Source organism: Excalfactoria chinensis, chromosome 1 (assembly GCF_039878825.1).
Source record: "Excalfactoria chinensis isolate bCotChi1 chromosome 1, bCotChi1.hap2, whole genome shotgun sequence".
NCBI lineage: Eukaryota > Metazoa > Chordata > Aves > Galliformes > Phasianidae > Excalfactoria > Excalfactoria chinensis.
Window position 1 is genome coordinate 54,366,031 of NC_092825.1, and position 21,530 is coordinate 54,387,560.

A 21,530-nucleotide genomic window follows, 5' to 3' on the forward strand; every position below is an offset into this window, starting at 1 on the left:
AACTGCTTTTAGGCTGTATGAGCCACGAGGACCATGCATGCTTTAGACTGAGATGTTTGCTTTAAAGACTACGAAAAAAAGGAGGAGGAGCAGCAAGAGAAGTGTGGCCTCTTAAAGGGGAAATGAAGGAGACAGCGTAATGGGTTCTTGGACACGTTACACCCAGAAAAAACTGTAGATGGTTTTTGGGTGATATAAGTGGGAGGTGTTTGACTGCACACCCAGTGTACAGTATCCTCCATGTGGGTTGGACATGGCTCACACAGCAGCGTGTCACATTTCTTCTGTGTGGATGTATGCTGCTGTGCAGAAAAAGCTTCCCATGAGCAGTGATGTGCCCTGCTAACTAGTTCCTCAGAGACACTGCCAACAACTTGGAGCTGCTGTACAAGCAAAGATCCAACAGAGCTCTTTTGATTAAACACTGACCAAGTCTCTAAGTAACAACAAAAGAGAAGGGGGTGTGTATGTGTTGGGGAGCAATAGGTGGACCCAGTTACTCCTACAGAGAAGAGTCTGAACAGAAATAAAACCCTGATTTTTCAAGGCAAAATCGAGGTGCTCAGAGCAGTTCTCCTCTGCAGAATGCCCCTTGGCAGTTTGGTTTGAATCAGGTCCTTATTATGGGTTCCCCGTTGCCTGGCACCAACAGAGTTTGCCTTTGGAAATGTACAAAGAAGCCTTTTGCTTGTTTGTTTGTTTTGTTGTTAAAGCGCCTCCACCAGAATTTGGAGGAGTTGAAAAGGTTTTAGGAAAAATGCCATATCAGTCTCCAGTTGTTTTTTTTTCTATTGAAGAGAGCACTGAGCTGAGCTGATCTGAACTGGTGGAGCTCAAAGGAAATCACGTGTCCTGCAGAGGATGTAATGATGCAGATTCAGGTGGTGTGTTTGTGGCATTGGAGGCGATGCATCAGAGTGCTGCGAAGCAGCTGCTATTGCATCTCAGAGAAAGGAGCAGTCTGGCCATGGATCAGATTTGTGTGAACAAGACCTTGTGCAGCAATAGTAGAGCTGATAGTTAAGATGAGATGGAGAAGGAGCAGGCAGATATGCAGTAGTGCATACCAGAAAGTGCTGGAGGGAAGGAAAGATGGAAAGTGTAGCATCACTATTCCCCGTCCTGATAGCCAGCTTCTATTCTTTGCATGAAAGCATGGAGAGGGGTCACTCCAGGAGGTGAGTGCAGTGATCAGCTGCAGTGTAGACTCTTGTTCTTGTTACAGAGTTTTACATTGGCCACTTCTGGAGAGAAGAACTAGATTAAACCTACCTGTTGTCTACAGTAGGTTTTCCTTGCCTGCATTTTTATAGCTCAGTGTTTGGAGTTGGATTTAAATAAATTGAAAATATTCCTATTGGACTTTCTGTTCTTACTCCTGTTTTCCTTAGCTGTCTTGTCTCATGTAAGGAGCTGAATCAAATGATCCTTTCTGATCTTTACCAAGAGAGTGATGAGGTGCCGGCTCTTCCAACTCAGCTCTTCCAGCCGTTCTATGATTCTATGGTCCTTTCATGTAGGATCACTAGAATTGCAGTCGCAGCAAGTGGAGTTCTCCTTTGGCCATTCTTTAGTTACATGTCTTGTCTCTGTTGTGCAAACTTTGATCCCATAATTGCATTTATGTAGGTCCTCATTTGTGGATCAAATAATCTTACTCACCTGAGTACAGTAAGTAGGACCTTATATGTTAAACTCTGAGCAGGTTAAACCTTAAGCAGGAATCTTGCTGCTTATTTGTACAGCACTGCATAAACTGTATAATTGCATCCCATCAATGATTTATCGTTTATATTGCCAGGGGGATGTTTAATTCCCTTTCATTCATTCATTAATCTTTTAGCATATACATACTGGATTAAAACAAACTTTTCATAGTTAATATTGTTCCTGTCTTTCCCTGACTTTCCTTTGGTGTCTGAACTTTTCTTCCTTTGCTCTTTGGTTATTTTCTGCTCTTTCAGCCTTTTATGCTCTTTCTCTGGGATTTTCTATGATTTCAAGAGAAGCTTGCATTTCTAGGGTACGGAATATTTGGTGTATAGGATATTTTTGATGTGTTTTTAGGGCTTCTTTTCCCAGGCAAGAGAAAGTCATTTAACTTAATGCTTTCATAACAGTCCTCAGAATGGACAGAGTTGCTGGGGACAGCTGATGTTGTCTATCTGAGAATATCTATCTGTGATAATTGTGATGAGCTTGAGACCACGCAGCTCTGCTGTCCCCTTAGCTATCTGTGTGTTGCTGTCTGTCTAGACAGAGACCAAAAAGAGGGGTGGGGTATGATGCATTCTGTCTTTTGTTGTTGTTGTTGTAAAGAGTTTTTTAGGTTGCTGGTGGGTGTGTGAAATTGGAGGGGATGGCAGCCATCCACTGTGGGCATTGCACTGTTCGGTGTATTAGTGAGGAGCACAAGATTGTGCTATAAGAGTATATTCAGATTTACTCAGTGAACCTCAGTGTAGCAGTTGGTTGGAGGCTGTCAGTGCATACTGATACATAGTGACTGCAGCAGAAGAGGCAATCTGTATTTTATTTTTTCAGTTAAGCTCGCAAGTATTTGTATACGTATATATAACCTTCAGGTTTGTCAACTGCATAGTGATTTACAAACCCGTAACAATGTATCAGCTCTAAAGGTAGCTGTTTCTAAAGAACCTTCTGCTTAGCTTACCTCTCTTTTGATTGAAACAGAAGTCAGAAGATGCGTGATCCACATATGTGTCCCGAAGACACTCAGTGCATCCAAGCTAGCAGATGCATCTTGCAACTTCCAGAGGTGAGAAGTTAAGGGGGTGGAGAAACTTTGTCAGTTCGTTTCCTAGTGCCACATGATACTGCACATTAAGAAATCCCTACTCCAGATCTGGAAGGTTGAGTATACCATTGATGAGACTCTGTTCCTCAGTGCAGCATCTCAGTCCCCAGCCAGGAGGCACATACAGAAGTTGCAGCCCACGTGGTTTGTGAATTAGAGGGGGAGTTTTGTTCGGCCAGGAAATAGACTGCTCCCCAAACCTGTCATATATACAGCACTGGAAATTGTAAAGGATCTCATATGCATTGAATAGACACACCTTCACCATTGTACTGAAGATAGAATTCCCCATCTGCGTTTTACCCTAGAAGGGATCTGCCATAGAGAAGATAAATATCAGCATCTTTATGTGGACAAGGTAGGAAGGAGGTAGGGCAGTGGGGCTCAGGTCAACACATGGAAGTGTCACTAAACTTTGAGTAGACTGGGCTGAAAAAGAAGCTTAGACTGTGTCTGCCTGAGTAGTTTAGATTAGTCTGGTGTTACCTCTTAGAAAGGAATGCTGTTGCAGTGTTGGGATGGGCTGTTTCTTGGTTTTGCAAGAGCATTCAGTCAATCTCGTGTATCTCTTCAAGGGCCCTCATACCATTTGGAGAACCAATTTCATATTAAGGGAGAATAGAACACATCAAAAAGTGAAAAAAATCTTTACCTTCCAAGTGAAAATCATGAATTATGTAATAATTAGTCAGCATCCTAATATTTACCTCATGTTAGTATTGTGGTAATCTTGTGTTTCTGAAAGAATACTCTGGAGTCTGGGCTAAGTACAGATAAGCCATTGGTAGGGGTCATGGTATAAAATCAGCTCTTCATACTACAAGCTGAGACCTTCAGAGTATTTGTGCATGCCACAAAGCAGTGTTGTTTTTTGAATCCTTGATCTAGAGCTGATGAGGGAACTGGAGACAGCTCAGGTGAGTCTCACCAGTTTTGAGAGAAGAAGGATATGTTGATCCAGGTGGACTGCTATAGCTCTGTGATTTACAAGACCTATGCTGCTTTCTCCAGTCTGAGCTCCTTTGACGTACCAGCTCATTTGGAGCTAGTTTAAGTGTCAAAGTGGCAGACCTGCCTAGAGTGAATGAAGTGCGTGCAGAGCAGACACCAGATTTGTGCAGGTAAAGTCAACCTGCCATTTTGAAGAATGGTTTTAATCATCGGTGACTTTATCAGCATTAAAGTAAAAGCTCAGGAAAATTCTGCTGAGTAATTCCTGACCTGTGAAATACTTTGCATCTCACATTTCAGATCAATGTAGTAAAACAGTACCAAAAGGTGTTTGTAACGTGGATTTAATAGGAGTAATTTAACAGGCACTTCTGCAGATTAGCTTGGCGGACCAAGAAGAGCCAAACACATATAATATAGTTCCAAGAGCAAAGAGTCTTTCAGTATAAACAATGTGGGTCATTAAATCTTCCTAGCATTTAATTATCACCAATTAAACAACTAACTGAGGTAACATTACACCACAGACTCTTAGTACATTCCGTGCAGTGAAGAACAGCTTTCTCTGTGTAGTTGAGACCGAAGGGGCTGGAAGGCATGGGGAGGCTATCATCTTGGTTAGCACCCAGCTAACTGTTGAACTGTAGTCAATCAGTAAAATCAGGTCTCGGTATTACAGCACTGCTGAAGTAATGTTTGCTGTTTGACCCTGACCACTACTGTTATCTGTACACAGGGCACTGAGGGATCCTTTGGCATTGATAACGAGGAATATGAAGCTATGCCTGTGGAGGTGAAGCTGTTACCCCGGAAACTCCGGTTCTTCTGTGATCCCAGAATGAGAGAGCAGATGCTCCGTGCAGCCGTACAATGAGAATTAATATCAAAGGGTCCACTCTTCACCACTCCTGCCAGGTTCTCTTCAAAGCGTGTCCTCACTAACTGGATTAACCCCACCAGATTAACAAGCCATTCAGCTACTTTATGCACAAGGTACCTCCATTGAAGGTGGCTATTTGGCTAGTCTCAAGGGCTTTGAAAGTGCAAGTTAGAATTCTAAGAATTGCGTGTTAACTTGATGGCATTTTTTTTCCCTATGAAGTCAATTGTGTTCCATTCACAGCACTACAGGTTGAGTGCTGTAAGCCAGATGCTACTACTTTAATGCAATTGTATATTAAAGCAAAATGAAAGAATACTTGTCCTTGCGCTGTAAAAGTTTACATCATCTATGTATAAATCTCAGGAAAGCTGGGATCTTGGAAGAATTTGTTTTGGGGGGTCTAATGCTAAGTATATGAAATGTTGGAATTGTTATATGAAACAGCTGAACGCGTATCTACTCTGTCCCAAAATAAACTGGATATCAGTGGCATGATTTCAAGTTTGAAAACTCCCAGTATGTGTCTGTCTTATCTTGGTAAGATCCTTGTTTTCTCTTCACCTTGCCAGATTCAACAACACAGAGTTATAGTTAATAACGTAGTAGAAATATATTCTTTTGATCAAATTTAAGTATGTTACACAGAAGCACACTGGAGAGTCACCATTGAACTGGAGCTGTACGAAGTCCATGTGGAAATACTCTTTAACAAGCCAAATCAGCCTTTCTTGTAAGTATCCCCTTTGTTCCTATAGTAGCATGAGACAAATAAGGGCTTCCAAATAACTTTTAATATTAATTGTACCTGGTTGCCTTTCTCATTAACGTAAACAGTGCTCATCACACCTAATGCAGCCTAAATCCCTTTGAGCCCCAGTTCCATAATTGGCACTGTTGATTTTGAGTGGGTTTGTTTTTTCTTTTAATAGCTTCACTTTAATTGCTGAAAGGAAATGTTATTGACTTCAGCAAGGTTATCTGTTGGCTTTATTATAACGTTCAAGTTTACTCGATTCCGCCTTGTTTACTTGAGAACAATTGATGGTTATTTTTTCTGATGTGATTGCTGTTTGTACATAGTCTCCATGCCTACTCTGAATTCTTCTGTTGATTCTTGGCTGTAGTCAAAGTAAGGACATCAGCGAATCGATTTCCAGTCACTTTCTTTAAGACAGCATCCTGGCTGCAGGCTGTTGCAACAGCATCCTCTGCTGTCAGCATGCAGAAATCAAAATGCTTTGAAAAGGCAGAAATGAGTTGGTTTTCTGGGTGATGCTGGAACCAAACTCAATGCTGACCATTCCTTTGCCGTAGTGTGAAGAAAGCTTGCCCCAGAGACAGCTGGAATGTTGTTCGACAGTTCTCATTAACTGAGTTTTTCCTGAAGCTGGGGCTTCTATAGGAAAATGAGCAGTGTTTTTGCCCAAGTAGCAGGAAAGACAAGGCAGCAGCCATTTCAAAAAGGTAAGCTTTAATTGTTTTAAAAAATACCTATGTGTTAGTAAGCAGTTCTACTACACAGCCACAGGCCTATGGGAACAACCACACATCTGCGAGATGCAAATAACACCAGAGCTCTTATGACTACAACCAGTCTGCTTAAAGGGGCTAAGTGATACCTACAGCTTCTGGTTCACCTGGACCATTTCAAGGGGAAAATGATTCACTCCCTTACCTACTACCAGACACGTGGCTTCTGCACAGTGTGATTCTTTGCTCAAGGGTAACCAAGAGCTCTTTTCAGACCTGGTGCTTGTAATGCTGTGCTGATGTTGAAATACCAAGGCCAGTCTGAAATACAGGCTGATATTTGAATATTTATATCAATGCAAGTTGAATAGCTTATATAAATATCATTCAAGTGTTCTTTACCCCCCCCCCTTTCCTTCACAATTGAGAGGTCCCTCAGTATGAAGTGGTTCTAGATATCTGAATTACAACACTCAGAGGGAAAGACGTGAGGAAATCATAACATAAAATAAGCGGAGGCTGAACCTACTACTAACAGTGTGGAAGAAAGGACTCTGTTCTTATGTTTCTATCTGGCAGCAAGACAAACAACTTTATTTGTATGAACCCCAAGACAGGAAGGAGGAGAACACTGGGTCCCACTCCGTGGGAACATTTATCCTGGCTTCAATTTACAGTACATTCTAGAAGGGCTTAAAATACCACAACATAAATAAAAATGAAGGATAACAACCTAATAATGGACTGGCCCAAGGCACCTGTTTATCTTAACCATCACAATTAGTCATTTCCATTTGAATGGCATGCTGCATTAATCAGGATCTGAAATCCCAGTTCGCTGCCATTATGCCATTCCGTGATGTCAATACATTCCAGTCCCTCCAAAAAAACTATGATGAGAAAATTTGCGGTAGTTAGCATGCTGTGTAAATGCAAGAGGACAGAGCACTTTTGCCCTGCTGTTTCAGAAACCACTCCATTTCCCTCTCCCAAAGCATGCCTTTGCCCCACCAGGGCCGCAGCTACTTCTAACTTCTTGCCAATGAACTTCGACACCTAAAATGGAAGAAGTGTCATAGCAACACTGCTTTACTCAGTGAGCCTGTATGGTAAAGCTACTTCGTTGAAGAGGTGATAGACCTTCCTTTTGCCCTTCAGAACGCTGGGTAGGAGAGCTTATCTCCTCTGGCAGATGTCATCATTAGCTCTAACTACTTAAGTAACTACTTAATTTAAGCTAGAAAAGAGTGTGTTAGCATGTATCCAAGATGAATCTGAAATCTAATTCAATCAAATGCCTCCCTCCTAGCTTGCACTTTTGTTCTTAGTTGTATTTGGCTCAGTGCTGCTTGCCCTGCACTTGCAGCAAGATCTTCTCATGATTTAAATGTCTAACACTGTATATCACCTGCTGAGATTTAAAAAACCTGGTATTTATTTCTCTTCTAAGCTTTACCTTCTACTCCAGATACTAAAAATAATAATAATTCATTACATAATTACACATGTCTAGTGCAACTAAAGATGCGACTGTGAAGCTCTTGCTCTTTCCTGTAATTGCTGTACTAGGAAGGCAATAGGAGAAAGAAATATACCAGCTGGTTTACTGGGGCACTGTGTAGACATGATTTCTAGTATCACTATTTAACCTGGCCTCTGATCACTCGCAAGCAACCAGAGACATCATACCAAGAGATTAAAGGCACCACTGTAAAGGCAAAGGACTTTAACTGGAAAAGAAGGTCTTACAGTACATGTTAATATCCTACCTTATGGCATACTTTTCTTCCTCTTTTAGTTTTAAATATACCAATTAACTGCACCCCCCCTCCAGATGCCAGTATTCAAAAAAGCAGCTATTAATTTCCAAGGAGGGGATTTAAAATGTCTGTACTTAATTCAGAGTAAAACAGTGAGTTAGTTCCTGAAAAGATAGAATTCAGCGAAATTGGTTCAAAGGCTAGGAAACAAAACCAGCCTGCTAAACAGGCCTTTGTGGCACAAGCTATAGCCATTCTTCTGTATTTCATACTGCTCTGTCAAGGATTTTCTGTGTGCAACACCAAGTACCTGTTGTATTAGGAAAAGACACTGCAGATGAAGAATTCATTTGCAAAAAGAAAACAAATGAGGAAGGTTTAAGGATAAGTAAGTCTTTTTGTTCTGTTTTCTATTTGGATACTTCTGACTTCCTTCCAAGAAAGGCTGTAGAGAAACAAAACTACAAGAGCAACATGTAGCCATCAAGCTGAGATGTAAGGTGAACGTTACTTCTACAGTAATCTGCTTGCTTTGCTGCTACTGCACCCATGCTCTGGCTGACAACTGAAGAACTAGTTTCTGACAAGCAGAGGTTAAATAAATGTTAAATGATCAAGTCAGGAGGTTCTTCTTGCTGTCTCACAGCCCTGATGTTCTGACAGCTTGTGAAAAAGGTGCTGCAATGCAGTTTGTTAGGAAAACTTTGAGGCTGTGAAACTTCCGTGACAAGTTAAAGGTTTGTTCCTGTTTGGTTCAGCAAAAGAATTTCTGATACCAAGAAGAGAAAGTCATCAACAGTTGATCACAGTAAAGCCACGTGGAAAATGAAAAGAATTGTTGGAAAGTAGTTTCAGTTCTGTTTTTAATATCTGAAGGACATTAAGTCACAGCAATATGATGTATGCCAAACTTCCCCCCGAGGTCTTCACTGCAGACGGCGTGTTAGAACTGAAGTGGAAGCTAGAAGGCATGGAGGTGGTGAATCACTTTTATACCATGGGTGTCAATCTAAAAACAAAACCTTTCCTTGGAGAAAAAGAAACCTATGAGAACTGGCAGTATAAGCAACAGTGTTTTCCCCTGTAGAAAAGCATTCCGAGTCCTGAAAAGCAAGATGGGGAACAACTGTTTGGAAACAGATCACGAGAACATAATCTGCTTACGTTCATACCAATGAACTGTGCAATAAATAAACGTGAGGCCTCTGATCCCACGCCTCACTGAAACTTCTGAATCCACAGCAAGCAAAACTACCCCTTTGCTGCAGGTAGCCTTCAAGAAATAATGCCAGCCTCCTTCCTTGCAGAGGGATGCAATCCATAAGGAGTCTACTTGGGGAACACTTGCTTCACATGTTTTAAGAACAATGAGCAGGTGAGACATCAGAGGTTCATTGTGCTGTCTCATTGTATAGGACGCAGTGGTAAATGTGTAACACCAGCTACAGTTTGCATAAAGGCTCCAAGGTGCTGAAGTCTCTTATGGTAGAGGGAGCAACTAAGTAGCTAAAATGGTAGAGATGGAAAGAACAGTTAGCTTAAAGCTGGTGCTACTACTGGCTAAAGGAGTTTGGACAAAGTATTATGTCACACCTATAACCCATTGTTCCATTCTTGGACTTTACATGGCAAAAGGATTACCCTTCACAGGCATAGACTTTCTGGAGGAAACCTCTGGCCCTGTATAAACTGAATCCTGCTCTTTCCCCAGCAAAAGAATGAGAAAATGCTGGTCTGCCCAGGTAGAAAAGGGCTGTTAGCCATTGCTTCTAGACAGTTAGCAACACCAACCTCCAGGGGAACCTTCTTTAAGCCTTAAAGACTTTCCAGCTGGAAAGTCACATACTGTTCTCTGCCTCATATTGAAAGACAAGGACAGAGCAGGCAATGCTGAAGGCTGCTTGACAAAGGAGGAGAGGCAGTGTTGAAACAAAGGTGTGGCAAGTACTGTCTGCTGCAAAAGAAGAGCTAGTTACATTAGTTAGGACATACTTCTTCAATGTAATCCTGCCCAGCATCATCTGAACTGAGGCTGAATAGCACAGCAACTGCAAGGCGGCTCAGTGGTGTTGGACCCTCTTCAGTGTGAGGATATCTTGCTGGTTTGAAGATATTAACCCAAATCAGCAGGTTCAATACAACTGAAAAGCAGAAGAAGTGGAAGGAGGGATGAAGTAGAGATAGTGCTCTCTTCCAGCTGTGAAATAGGCAGGTATAGTCTTATAGACTGTTTGTACCTTGAATGCTGGAAATGAAACAGTACCACTCTGGTAAGCAAAGTCATACAATCCTGTAGCACCCCCTTATCCCAAATTTGTTTCAGCTATTAATAAGGAAGGGTGGCTTTCCTCCACTTTAGCTGCTAAAAGCTGGACGAGGAGTGTTTAAAGGAGTCCCAGTTTTCATCATCTGTTTAACTGTCCTCACCCATAAACATGGTGAAACAGGAGATGTTTTATGATACCGGTACAGTAAGAGCCTGTGCTGAAGCTCTCTTCAGTCAAGTGAAAGAAGGAATGACAGTAGGGTTTTCCAGTCAAGTCTTGAGAGCTCAGCGGCAGCATTTCACATTGGTCCCCATCAGACAAAGTGCTTTCCTGAAGTTTTCAGCCCTCATGCATCCAGAGTAGGCCAAAACCTAGCTCACTGGCACCACTGAGGGTTGGTGCAGAGATGCCACTGGTCCTATCTAAACAAAACAAAAAACACAAGTGAAAAAGAATAGGAGATGAAAACAAAGAAACAAAAAGCCTGGATTGGATACTCCTTAGGGAAATCAAGGGGATAAGAATAGAATCACATTTTCTCTTAAATTATAAATACTTTCCATATAACGTTATTAAATAAAATGAGATCCATCCAGTGGCCGTGGTGAGTTCCAGTGACACTCCTAAGCAATGTCTGATAGTCTTCAAAAAGTGATCTTTGCTCCCCGTTTCTCTTCCTCTTGGTTTAAGTGCAGCAGGGGTTGTCAATGACTAGCATAACATCAATGCCATACACTTCCAGTAGGTCCATAAGGAAACTTCGATCCCCCTGGGGATCCAGGCCCATGCCTCGTGCGTGGTCAGCTGTCAAGGTCTTGTCCTGGCTGGCCGACACCTCCATCAGTGTCTGAAATATGCGGTTGTTCTGCTCCATGAAAAACCTATAGGATAAAGTCAGCTGAGATGATAGCAGTGAACCCCCAAAAGATAGCATATTTACCAGAAATGGGCAACAGAGCACCACAACTGTGTTTAGGCCATTGTAATCCTACATCCCACTGTCTTTGTGATACTGTAGTAGTTTTCTATTCACCTGATAACAAAGGGTGGTATAAACAAAAGCAGTAACTTCTAATTTACAGTGAAGCTTCTACCCAGCTGATTTATAGTAACCATTTGCCTCTTCAGAAGAAAGCCACGTTGTAAGCTAACATGTACTTTGTGGTAACTAAGACCTGTATTTCCCAGAGAGCGAAGGAGGAAACAATGTTTTTATCCATCTAGCATGCCGCTGACTAAATAATTATCCATTATAGGAGGAGAGCACAGCAAAGAGCTTCTTCTTACCTAGCGCTTTCCTAGGAATAGGCAAGGCTTTGCAAGAACAGTTCCGACTACATCTGTGCAGCACAACACTAAGTTCTGCCCTGCTGGTCTAACGCATTTTCATCCTGTAACTTGTCAGCAGGTGCGTACTGTGACACAGTAGCAACAGGCAGTGAAAAGCTTCAGAGGTGTTACAGGTGTGGTTTTCATCTAATTCTCTGCCTTACACTCTACACCCAGTTCTGGTTCCTCTGTTTCCTATTTACAGAGCCTGCTGCACCAATGAGATGATCCTCCAAGCTCAGGTCTGACCTCTGCACCGTACCTCCCCCATAGCCGTTGGTGCTTTCCTGAGCCAAATGTTTCTGGCATGAGAAGTCGTGCGGTGCTTATGATTTCAGAACTGGAAGGGGGTTCTTGCATTTCTCATTACATTTTAAAAGTTTCCATTCCCTTTCTAGCATTTAAGAGACCCCAGTGGAGACAAATATGGCTGCCTTTGGCTTCTCAAATTGCAAGGAAGATGATATGAAGAAGAAGAACTAGTTTGGCTCTTGGATTCCCCAAGGGACATGGAACTGACTATGGAATTACATGGTGTTTCATAACATGCTAAGTTGGCACAACATGAAATCAGTGAAATGTGTTTCTTAATCCCAACAGTGACCAATTAAGCAGTAAGAGTAGCCACTCACAAGATGAAAAGATCCTCTTCACAGGAGCTACAGTCCTCACCCACCTCTTGAGAATACATTAACATCTGCCTGAGGGAAGGGAGACAGATTAAATGCATATACCTCCAGTGAGCCCGAAAGCATTACGAGCAGACAGTTAAAACCAAAGACTTTACATCTGTTTCTTGGAGACAGTCCAGTTAGCACCACTGCCCACAATCTGAGGCAACAAGGTAGTCTTTACAAGGCATTGGGCTAGAAATCATGGCATAAGGGTAATACTTTCACTTCTGCTAGTGATCAGTAATACAATGCAACTTCTGCTTTTCCTTCTATCTGCTTCACCAGTTCACTGATGGAATGATTATACATAGGCAGAGTACCCAGGGACTCTCATACTAGTCAGCTACAGTGGAACCAGAGTCTCAAGGTGAGCTGAAGCAGTAGAAAACTTGAATAACATTAAGACATCCTACATCACGTTCCTGTCAGAACCAGGACCACTCAGATCTCTGTTATTACCTCTGGTCATTAAGCCGTCGGTATTTCTCCTTGTCAGCACTGTTAATTTTCAAGAGTGGTTGCAGATGCTCGTGATGTGTTTTCACATTCTGGTTGTCTACATAGACATCATAGAGATCCCGTTTCTCCTCAAAGATCTTTTCTGTTGTACCTGCCAAAACCAGACGGGATTTTTCAGAACAGCATATTGCTTTCCCTCTGCAGACCAACTGTTCTCTCCTGCTTTTGTAGATAGTTAATCCTAGCACGTCTTATTTCTCAACAGTTTTAATCTACAGCCTGGTATCTTGAGATGTTTTGCAGCCTGAAATTAAAAGAAAAAAAGGTCTGCCTGATACATCATACTTACAGGCCACATACGATACTTCTGTCTCCAGCATTTCTATGTCTGCCACATTCACATAGAAGAATGGTTTGGATTCTGGGACAGTTCCTCCAAGACCAGGTAGAGAAACGTTGGCAAGGCAACAGCAGCAGTACACTGCAGACGAGAGAAGTAAGTGCTGAGATGCTTTCAGTATTCCCTGCAAGGGCATTATGAACCCTGCTTACTCAGTTCTCCCACATGCTCTTATGTAAACAGTGGTTAGAGCTTTGAAACGCCCCTGGACACCAGAAAACCTCAAGTGGGAACATCCTATTTTGGATAGGAAATATTCAGTTCTCCCACCGGAATCCCATGTTCCAGATTCTACAGATTCAAAGGCTTGAAGAAAAGTGTTTTGTTAAAAAAAAAAATCAGATACTTTCAAGGCAAACTTCATCCCCCACAAAGAATGGCTGTGGTGGATTTTTAAGACCTGTGTGACGTCTCTCCCCTCAGTACCCGCAGGCAATTTGGCAGCTCTTTAGCCTACTGTGTAGCTCTGTGGTGTCCCTGGAAACATACCTCTATAGCAGACAACTCCAACTGGGGGTGGTGAAAATATCAATATGCGCTTGCGCAGCAGGGCAAACTTCCAGAGGACAAGAATCTGCTCACCAAAGAATTTGATGAACTGAGACATACAGCCAGCAGGGTGTGTGATCTGCAGGTGGAGGGAAAGGGAAGAAAACAGCTTAGAGGTGACACAGGGACACATGCACAGATGCTAAGTCTAAATGTGGGATCAAGACCAGCACACGGCAGCGACAGAGAACTGCAGCTTGTAATAGCCCAAGTCAGTCTCATCTAACGCAGCCTACAAAGTGCTGGAGTGACTAATTACATAAAGAAGTGCAAGACACCAGAAAAGAGCAGCAGCACAGTGCGTGTTCCCACAAGCTTCAGAGCCCTGCCTCACCTTCATCTCAGGGTACATGTATCTGTGGATGGATGGCAGCCAGTGAACCGGCTGCTGGGAGGTGGTGGTGCCCTTGTTGTCAGGGAGAACACCTTTCTTGTCATCATAAAATGCCTCCAGATGGGAGTAGTGCCCTGGCATCTCCAGCTGGTGTCTGGAAGAGAAACGAAAGAGATCTGTAGTGTCTCCGAACTCTATTTATTCAGTGCCTTGCCCCCAGCCGGAATCTGCTTTTGGAAGTAGCAAAGGAGCCCCGGGTGCCTCAGTTGCACAGCCAATCTAGAAGGGCAGCCTGTGCAAGAAGAGTAACAACAGCATTCTCTGCAATGAACAAGCAGGACTGAAGCAGACAGTGAACTGATTCGTGAATAGAACTGATCCTCTTTCAAAACGTGCTCACGTAGAATCAGCTTTCCTTTCTACCAAACCCATTTGCCTGAGCAGGCCCACTGAACACAGCTGAGGCAAACACTGAGCCAGAATCACAGTGACAGGTTTAGCAGCCTCTTGTGAGCTCTCAGTGCAATAGTTTTCAGAAGGACAAGAGAGAAACTTGTCCTCTTAACAAGAGGGCATTAACTTCTTGTCCTCTCCCCTAACAGTTATGTCCCCACAGTGCTTCAGAAGAAGTAGGGTTTGGATAGCATCCGATAGCCTGCTAGCAGCAAAGAGACTGCTGCTAAATCAGTTCCTTCATCCCCTCTCCATTGTGGATTGTACCCTCTCTCTGGTGAACCAGTCATTCAGTGAAGTTCTAACTCAGCATTCCAATCGAGTTCTCACACATCTAAGTCTGCTCTCCACTGAGGCAATGCTACCCTTCCCAGGCAGGGAGCAGCCAGTTCCATACCCAAGGAAACTTACCTGACCTGGTTCTCCAGGAAGTGCATGTATCTATAAAGCAGGGTGTAAGAAGGAGACAGAATCCCCACAGACTTCATACGGGCACCACGCTCTAACTCACTCTCCACAGGCATGTTGGCAAAGCAGGCCAGGCCAAAACAGAGACCTTTCCGGAAATAACTGGGGACAAACATTTCACAGAAGAGTTAATGTTAAAAGAAGGGAAGGGAACGAAAGAAAGGTATCCTACCAGCAAAAATACTGATTTTTTGGGGGACACAGTTCCTTCTTTAAGAAAACCCCTGAAATCCCACTCTGCTATCTGAAGGGTTGAGAGCTGGCCCTCAACAGGGCTGGACCATGGAAGGGTGGAGTTTCTGCTGCTTCTATTCCTTATATTTTGGGTGCCAGCATATGGAAGCGTACTCCAGCTGAGTGCCAAATCTACACGCCTTTGAGAAAGTAACAGTTACTCTTGACCAAAAGGAACAGCAACAGTGCAATTCATTGCAAAACACTGCTGTATCGCAACAGTGGGCTAGGAAAAGCTTGAGAATGCGGAACCACTCTTCAGTCCCTCCACTGATGGAAGAAACCAGGGGTGAAAAAAGTGACTGAAGACTATTTATCACAGTTAAAGGATCCAGAAGTGCTGACAGAATTAACAGCCATAGGATTTCTAAGTTCTGATCCAGCAAACTGGATATGATATTGAGTGTACCTGAACAGTATCTGGCTTAGTGCAGCACAGGTCAGCAGCACAGCAGTGCAGGAATTTAACTTCATAGGTGGTATTTTTCTTGCATGTTGTGATCCTTGATGGTGATGAAGATGTAAAGCCAAGAGAAGGAGGAAGTAACCCAGTTCAGGCATACTCACATGAAGTCTGACTGGATTTTATGGGATCCACTTGCCATGGATTTGAATTCCACACCTTCCAAATCAATATCTTGAGGTAAACACCACTCCACCATGTTGCCTGCAAATAAGCACATTTATTTGGGTGAACACGGACATGATGCTCGTGAGCGAAAGGTCAACATCAACAACAGCCAGCTGTTGCTTTTACATCAGATCTATGCTGGTAATGCTGAAGTAACACTGCTCCAGAACTCCCTCTGTCCTGGACAGGGGCTGTGATACTGTACTCCACTCTGCTGTATCTCTTGCAAACCAAAAGGGCCACCTGAGGAGCCCAGTGCTGGAACAGCTGGTATCAGAGAAGTCATAACAGGTCCCCAGAGCAGACCAAGACCTGTCCTGCCATGCTGTTCACCATGGGTAAAAATGGGCCCTTCAGAGCCTACCTTGCTCACCTGGACACTCTTACTGCAACAACATGTGCTTTAGGTTCAGCCACCAGTAGTTGAAACATGACTTTGAAGTAGTGCAACTTAGTTTAGAGAAACATCAAAGGAAACAAACGCTAGTCCCTTGAAAGCAATGGCACAGGCACTCATGGGGACAAGCATCCCCCCACACAGACACTGAATACATTTGGAAGGGCCCTACACTTAGCCAATGCTTTTAGAAATCAGAGGCCTCAGATTTAAATATCTCTGAGACCTGTCTCCTGTGTTATTACTCATACTGCATAAGTACATGCATGCAAATTCGCATTGAGTTGAGCTGTTGACATTTAAATAGGCTATTTTTTTTTCCCCACGGATATTGTATTTAGCAGACCTCCCCCAGCCCTGCCTGGCAAGGACTTCAAAAAAACAACAGCGTGGCACCAGGAGAGATGTGGTACCCAGGCTCTGCCAGCCCACAGGCACACAGCTCCCCATGGGCTGGCTGAGCCATGCAGCTCGTGCCATCCCGTGCTCTGCTGCAACGCGCCTTCGCCTTTAACAAGAGTGAAAGGCTGGCAGAGGGAAGCGGTGACATCATGCCACTGCACGGTCCCCTGTAGGTTTTGCATATTATATATAGATGTTGGCTTTTGTTCTGTGGGGGTTTTGTTTTTTAAAGGCACAGGACCCTTCCTTGACAGAGTAAGGGAATGACTATTGCCTCCTAACCACAAGGCTGTGGTTACAGCTAGATCCTCTTTTAAGGTTCGCACCACAGAGAATCATGAGTCGGTCATCAGCTCTATATTAATGTATCAACAAGCAAGACAGCACCACGGAGCAAAGGAAAGTAACTTTGTTTAGTGTATCAGAAGCTCTGCTGTCTGCCAGGTAAAGAGGTGTTGGTGTGGACACGGCTCAGACCTCTGCGCTGCAATGCTAAGGAAGGAAAAGGTGTCTAGAGCAGATTCTTGCCTGCTGTGTACCCACAACACCTACTGCATGTCACGTAGCTATTTGTCCTGAGCTCTGCCGCTATGGGCTGACATCAGCAGCCCACACCTGCACTCCTGGCAGTTCCTCACACTGCCGTGCCCTATGAATGTACAGGTGACGTGGCAGCCGGAGAGTCAACAGGGAGATAAGAAGACTTGAAGTCAGTCTGGTGAACCAGAGCAAACAAAGAACGCGGCGGCAACTGGCAGCCTGCATGAGAAACAGGAGGAGGAAGGAGAGCCACGCTGTAGAAAAACAGGAAGCATTTGCCTTCCTCAGCAGACCGGCAGCTCTCGTGCGTGCAGGAAACTTTCCAAAGTGAGAGCTGAGCTGGAGAGAGGATTTGCCAGGAGACAAATCTGGAGATGTTGTGGGAGCTCTCCCAGCACCAGGTCGGTCAGAAACGGCACACTGCTGTTGGCATGCAAAGTTAAGGATGTTCTTCCACTTCTGCTCTTCTTTTCTTTCCCCTCACCAATGATGCCAGCACCCGATGGCTGCAGTAAAGTCACCACCTGGCCCTCCTCACTCATACATGTTTCCCAAGGTCTTCAGTGCGCTGGTGCATGCACTGCTCCTGTGTTGTACTGGGACAGAAGCATGTAATGGCTCAGTTTCCCATGTGGAGAAAACATGGGAGAGAAAAATCAAATCATTTACCTGCTTTCTAGTGGGAAACTGATTCCTTCTCTCACTTCTCCCTTATGTTTCCCATTACTCCCATCACCCATTAAGCCAACAGGTCGTGCAAGACCTCCACAACATTGACTATCGTCTCCCTCACAGAAAGAGGGCTACTGAAGGTTCAGCCTCTTTTCCAATATTCCAGAAGAGTTAAAGTGGCACTGAATTCACTTCACCTTTAATTATTATTATTTTAGTCTCCCTTTTGAAGCAAAGTTTAGCATCCTGTTTCCTTTTCTAACCTACCTAAGGTAGATATGAGTGTAGGAGAGCACGTGGAGCCTAATGCCAAGTAGGTCACACCTACCAGATACGTCCCAGCAGCAGCCCAAGCTAATCTTGGGTCTTCCATTACCGCCCTCCCCAGAGAGGAAAGGCACTGGGAAGTTCAGCAGCCTCATGGAAGCACCTTTTGCCTGCACTCTTTGTGGGGTTGTATTGGCACACATCAGGTGCTCACACTTTTTCCAAGTGTCAGAACTTCCTTTACGCCCTTAAGGAGAGGGCTGCTACAGGGCAGGGAGCAGAGAGAAGGCAGCACGGTTGGCTCCTGGCCTGCCACCATTCTGCTCTCCTTGTAGCAGCCATGAGGAGGCCTCTGTCAGGTCCACGGTGCTGGAAGCAGGGAGAGCAGTGCTGGGTTAGAGGCTGCCTCTGACTGCTGGGTTCAGCACACAAGGGGTCCCAGGGACCCTGGAACCATGTCAATGAGCTGGCAACTCCATAACCTACCCCTGTGAGCCCAGGAAGTGCCCTTGCCAGAAATACAAAGCTTGTGGCCCTTGAGCACTTTCAGATTTAGGAGGGAAGCTGGTAGAACCTTTATTACTGCAGTCACCACACGCTCCTTCTACAGGAGATCCTTCATGCTACTGCTTGCCTGTATTTGAATAGACACTGCTAGGAGTTGTGCTTTTCATGTGCCTGCGCAGGCTTCCACAAGAGAGCTGCTGTGCTTTTCCTAGGCAGCAGCAACCTGGTTTTTGGCTCAGACACAGTATGGATGATCTCCTTCAAGTCACACGCAGGGACCAGGCACCCTCGCGCACATTACAGAAGCCCCTTTCACAACCTGCCATGGTTGACCAGAAATTCCTCTTTCCGATGCCAGCAAGCTCCTCTCGCTGCAGTTCTCAGAGTCTTGTCCTGGGGTCTGCATCCTCCGTGGGGCAGTCTGCCTGTGAAGCTGCCATCTCGATGTGCTCCTCACCTGGATACTCCTTGTGTGATACTCCTTGTGTTCAGCACCAGCATTGCGTGGCAGCAGCAAATTGACCCTCCCTGGACACAGCAGCCTGTTCCTGGGCCAGAGACACGGCACAAACTGCACATCGGATGCGAGAAGAGCTGTTGCCCAACTCCTCCCTGGACTCTGTTCAAAGCAACAGCTGGCCCAGACAAACTCCTGAGAAAGCCAAGCTTTCTGCCAACCAGGAAACCTCCCCAATTCATAGAAGGCATATGCTGTCAGATTGAGAGCAACCTGCTGCCGCCATCCGTGCTCTGCTGTGTTTTGGGTACTTATGGGAAACACCTCTCTCTCCACCTCCGGTTAGAAAGGCGACAGCCAACCTCGTTCAGGGTTTTGCTGAGTCTCAAGCCCGTGACCTCCAGACTTGCCCCGTGGCAGCACAAAATGGGTGATGTTTGGAGAGCCCTCGGGTGTCCCAGGGCACAGCGGCCACAGGTTGGCAGTGCGTGGTTCGACCGCATCCTCAGGCTCAGTTCTCCACATTGATTCTGGGAGCTGCAGCTCTGGGCAGGGTCAGCATTCATTTTCAAGGCCTCCTCCGAGCTCGGCCCCTCCGTTAACAAATCAACACCAAACCAAAACAAACCAGCATGCTTTACATCAGAATTATTCCGCTGGGAATTTCTTCTGCGTCTGTCGGCAGAAAGAAGGAAAGAAAAAGAAGCGGACCGTGTTTCCCACGCCGGGCTGTGGGTGCGTCGCTGCGCCTCCCACGCTGCTCCCAAACTTCCTACAGGTCCCGGGCCGTGCCCCACTCCTACCAACACCCCAGGGCCGCTGTCGGGCGCAGCCTCTGGCCGTACATCCCCACGCAGCCGCCCGCACTTACGGACGAGTGAAGGCAGCGCGGCTCCGCCAGCGGCCCCCCGGCAGCCCCACGGCGACGGGGGATGCTCCGGACCGCCATCTCCCCGTCGACCCGCCGCGCCCGCCCGCGCTCACCCGTGCGGGGGTCGAAGGTGACCACGAAGACGGCCACAATCTGGTCCTCCTCCGCCTCCGCCCGCGGCGGCCCCGCCGCCTCCGCCTCCTCCTCGCAGCCCCACGGCGCAGCGCTCCAGCCGCCGCCGAGCCGCCGCCCGCCGACACCACCGGCCTCGACCGCGGGCGGCGGCGCGGACACAGCCGGGCCCTCGGCCCAGAAGAGCAGCGGCGCCTCGTCCGCCCGCTCCACCATGGCCGCGCACAGCACAGCCGAGCAGCGCCGGCCGCCGGCGGGGGGCGGCTCCGAGGCGGGGCGCTGTGGGTCACGCTCCCCCCAGGGGAGGGGCGGTGCTCCGTGCGGGCGGACGGGCTGTCGCGAAGGCCCGGCTCCTGTGGGGTTTCCGGGACTGAGGTGTGTGTATGTGCGCATGTATGGATGTGCTGTGTGAAGCGTGTTGTGGAGGAGCGGGTAGGAGCAGTTGTGGATGGCCCATCCCCGGAGACGTTCAAGGCTGAGCCCGGGGCAGCCTGATCTGCTGGGTGGGCTTTAAGGTCCCCTCCAACCCAAGCCAATCTGTGGTTCTGAGTTCAGCTCAAGACAGGAACGCAGGGACGCCAACATGCCCAAGGCACCCGCAGCATCCAGCCTCTGTAATTACCATCCTCTTTACGCTACCACCATCGAACATCATTAAGTTTAGCTCATTTCCCTGCGAGTTTCTGATTAAGTGGATTACCCAATTAAGCAGGCCACAATTAAAGGGGAAGTGTTGCCGTAAAGGCTTTAACTGCCCAACTTCTTGCCTGCTGAGAGGCTCCGAGCATTCAATACGCCATTAAGGATCTCACAATGCAGTGCCAGCAGCATTTCTTCTTCTGTGACAGTGTCCATTTGCTGTGAGCTGTGGCTCAGGCAGTGCCAGCATGGGCATAGCAAAGTCACCTAGCAGAGCTGTGAGTGGCTGTGGGTGGTGGTTGGCAGTTGGAGGTATCTGCAACAGCTGATGGAGCAAGGAAGAAAACCAAGAGGCCTGCACAACGCTTCGCTGGTGTATAAAGGGGTTTAAGGGAAAGCCAGATCCTGCTCATATCCGCACATGTTGCTCTCCACCGCATTGGCGGTGCCAAGCTGTGCTTTGAGGCATGTTTGTCTGCGCGTTGCTGCTGACAGCTCGCTTCCCCCTCTCTGTGCAGAGTTTAAAAGCAAAGGCCCTCTGCTTTTGTACTTCATCAAAATGAACAGATCCCAGTCTCAGGGAATGTGGCCGTGTGAGGAGGAAAAAGCCTTCCTCTGGTGAAGCTCTAAGAACCGTAGAATCCTTAGAGTTGGAATGAAGCTTTAAGGGCCGTCTAGTCCAACTCCGCTGCAATGAACAGGGACACCGCAGCTGGGTCAGGGTGTCCAGGGCCTGATCCAGCCTTGCCTTGAAAGTCTCCAGGGATGGGGCATCAACCACATCACTGGGCAACCCATTCCAGTGCCACACCACCCACACCGTAAGACTTCTTCCTTATATCTAACCTAAATCTCCCCTCTTTGAGCTTGGCGCCATAGATCATGAACTAAGAACACGGTCCCTGTATCTCTGAGCAGTCTTCCAAGGTAAGTAAGAAGTGAAAACAGTAGCTGGCACCTCCTCCT

The 21,530-nt window shown here is 45.9% G+C and overlaps 2 protein-coding genes across 2 annotated transcripts in view; one reads left to right on the forward strand and one right to left on the reverse strand.

Annotated features, from left to right (window-relative positions):
* The window catches only part of AGK (acylglycerol kinase), a 31,168-nt gene extending 25,430 nt beyond the window's left edge, over positions 1–5,738 (forward strand). Inside the window, exons 14-15 of the mRNA XM_072361529.1 lie at positions 2,695–2,779; positions 4,506–5,738. Of these exons, the coding sequence (XP_072217630.1) occupies positions 2,695–2,779; positions 4,506–4,643 (223 nt within the window). The 3' untranslated portion in view covers positions 4,644–5,738. The remainder of the gene's footprint in view (positions 1–2,694; positions 2,780–4,505) is intronic.
* Positions 5,739–5,977: 239 nt separating this feature from the next.
* DENND11 (DENN domain containing 11) lies at positions 5,978–20,167 on the reverse strand. Its single transcript, XM_072361528.1, has 9 exons — positions 19,907–20,167; positions 15,617–15,716; positions 14,759–14,917; positions 13,895–14,048; positions 13,501–13,639; positions 12,961–13,092; positions 12,612–12,762; positions 12,111–12,179; positions 5,978–11,030 (listed from the first exon to the last, which is right to left on the reverse strand). Exons 1-9 carry the CDS (start codon positions 20,139–20,141, stop codon positions 10,835–10,837), a joined length of 1,335 nt encoding a protein of 444 aa, XP_072217629.1. The 5' UTR covers positions 20,142–20,167; the 3' UTR covers positions 5,978–10,834.
* Positions 20,168–21,530: the final 1,363 nt, after the last annotated feature.

Coding starts and splice junctions, on each gene's coding strand:
- DENND11 (XM_072361528.1), bottom strand. CDS start 20,141: ATGGTGGAGCGGGCGGACGAGGCGCCGCTGCTCTTCTGGGCCGAGGGC. Junction 13,093..13,500: donor TGGAGTTGTCTGCTATAGAG/GTATGTTTCCAG, acceptor TCTCGTCTGCAG/TGTACTGCTGCTGTTGCCTT. Junction 11,031..12,110: donor GAAGAGGATCTTTTCATCTT/GTGAGTGGCTAC, acceptor TTTATCCTATAG/GTTTTTCATGGAGCAGAACA.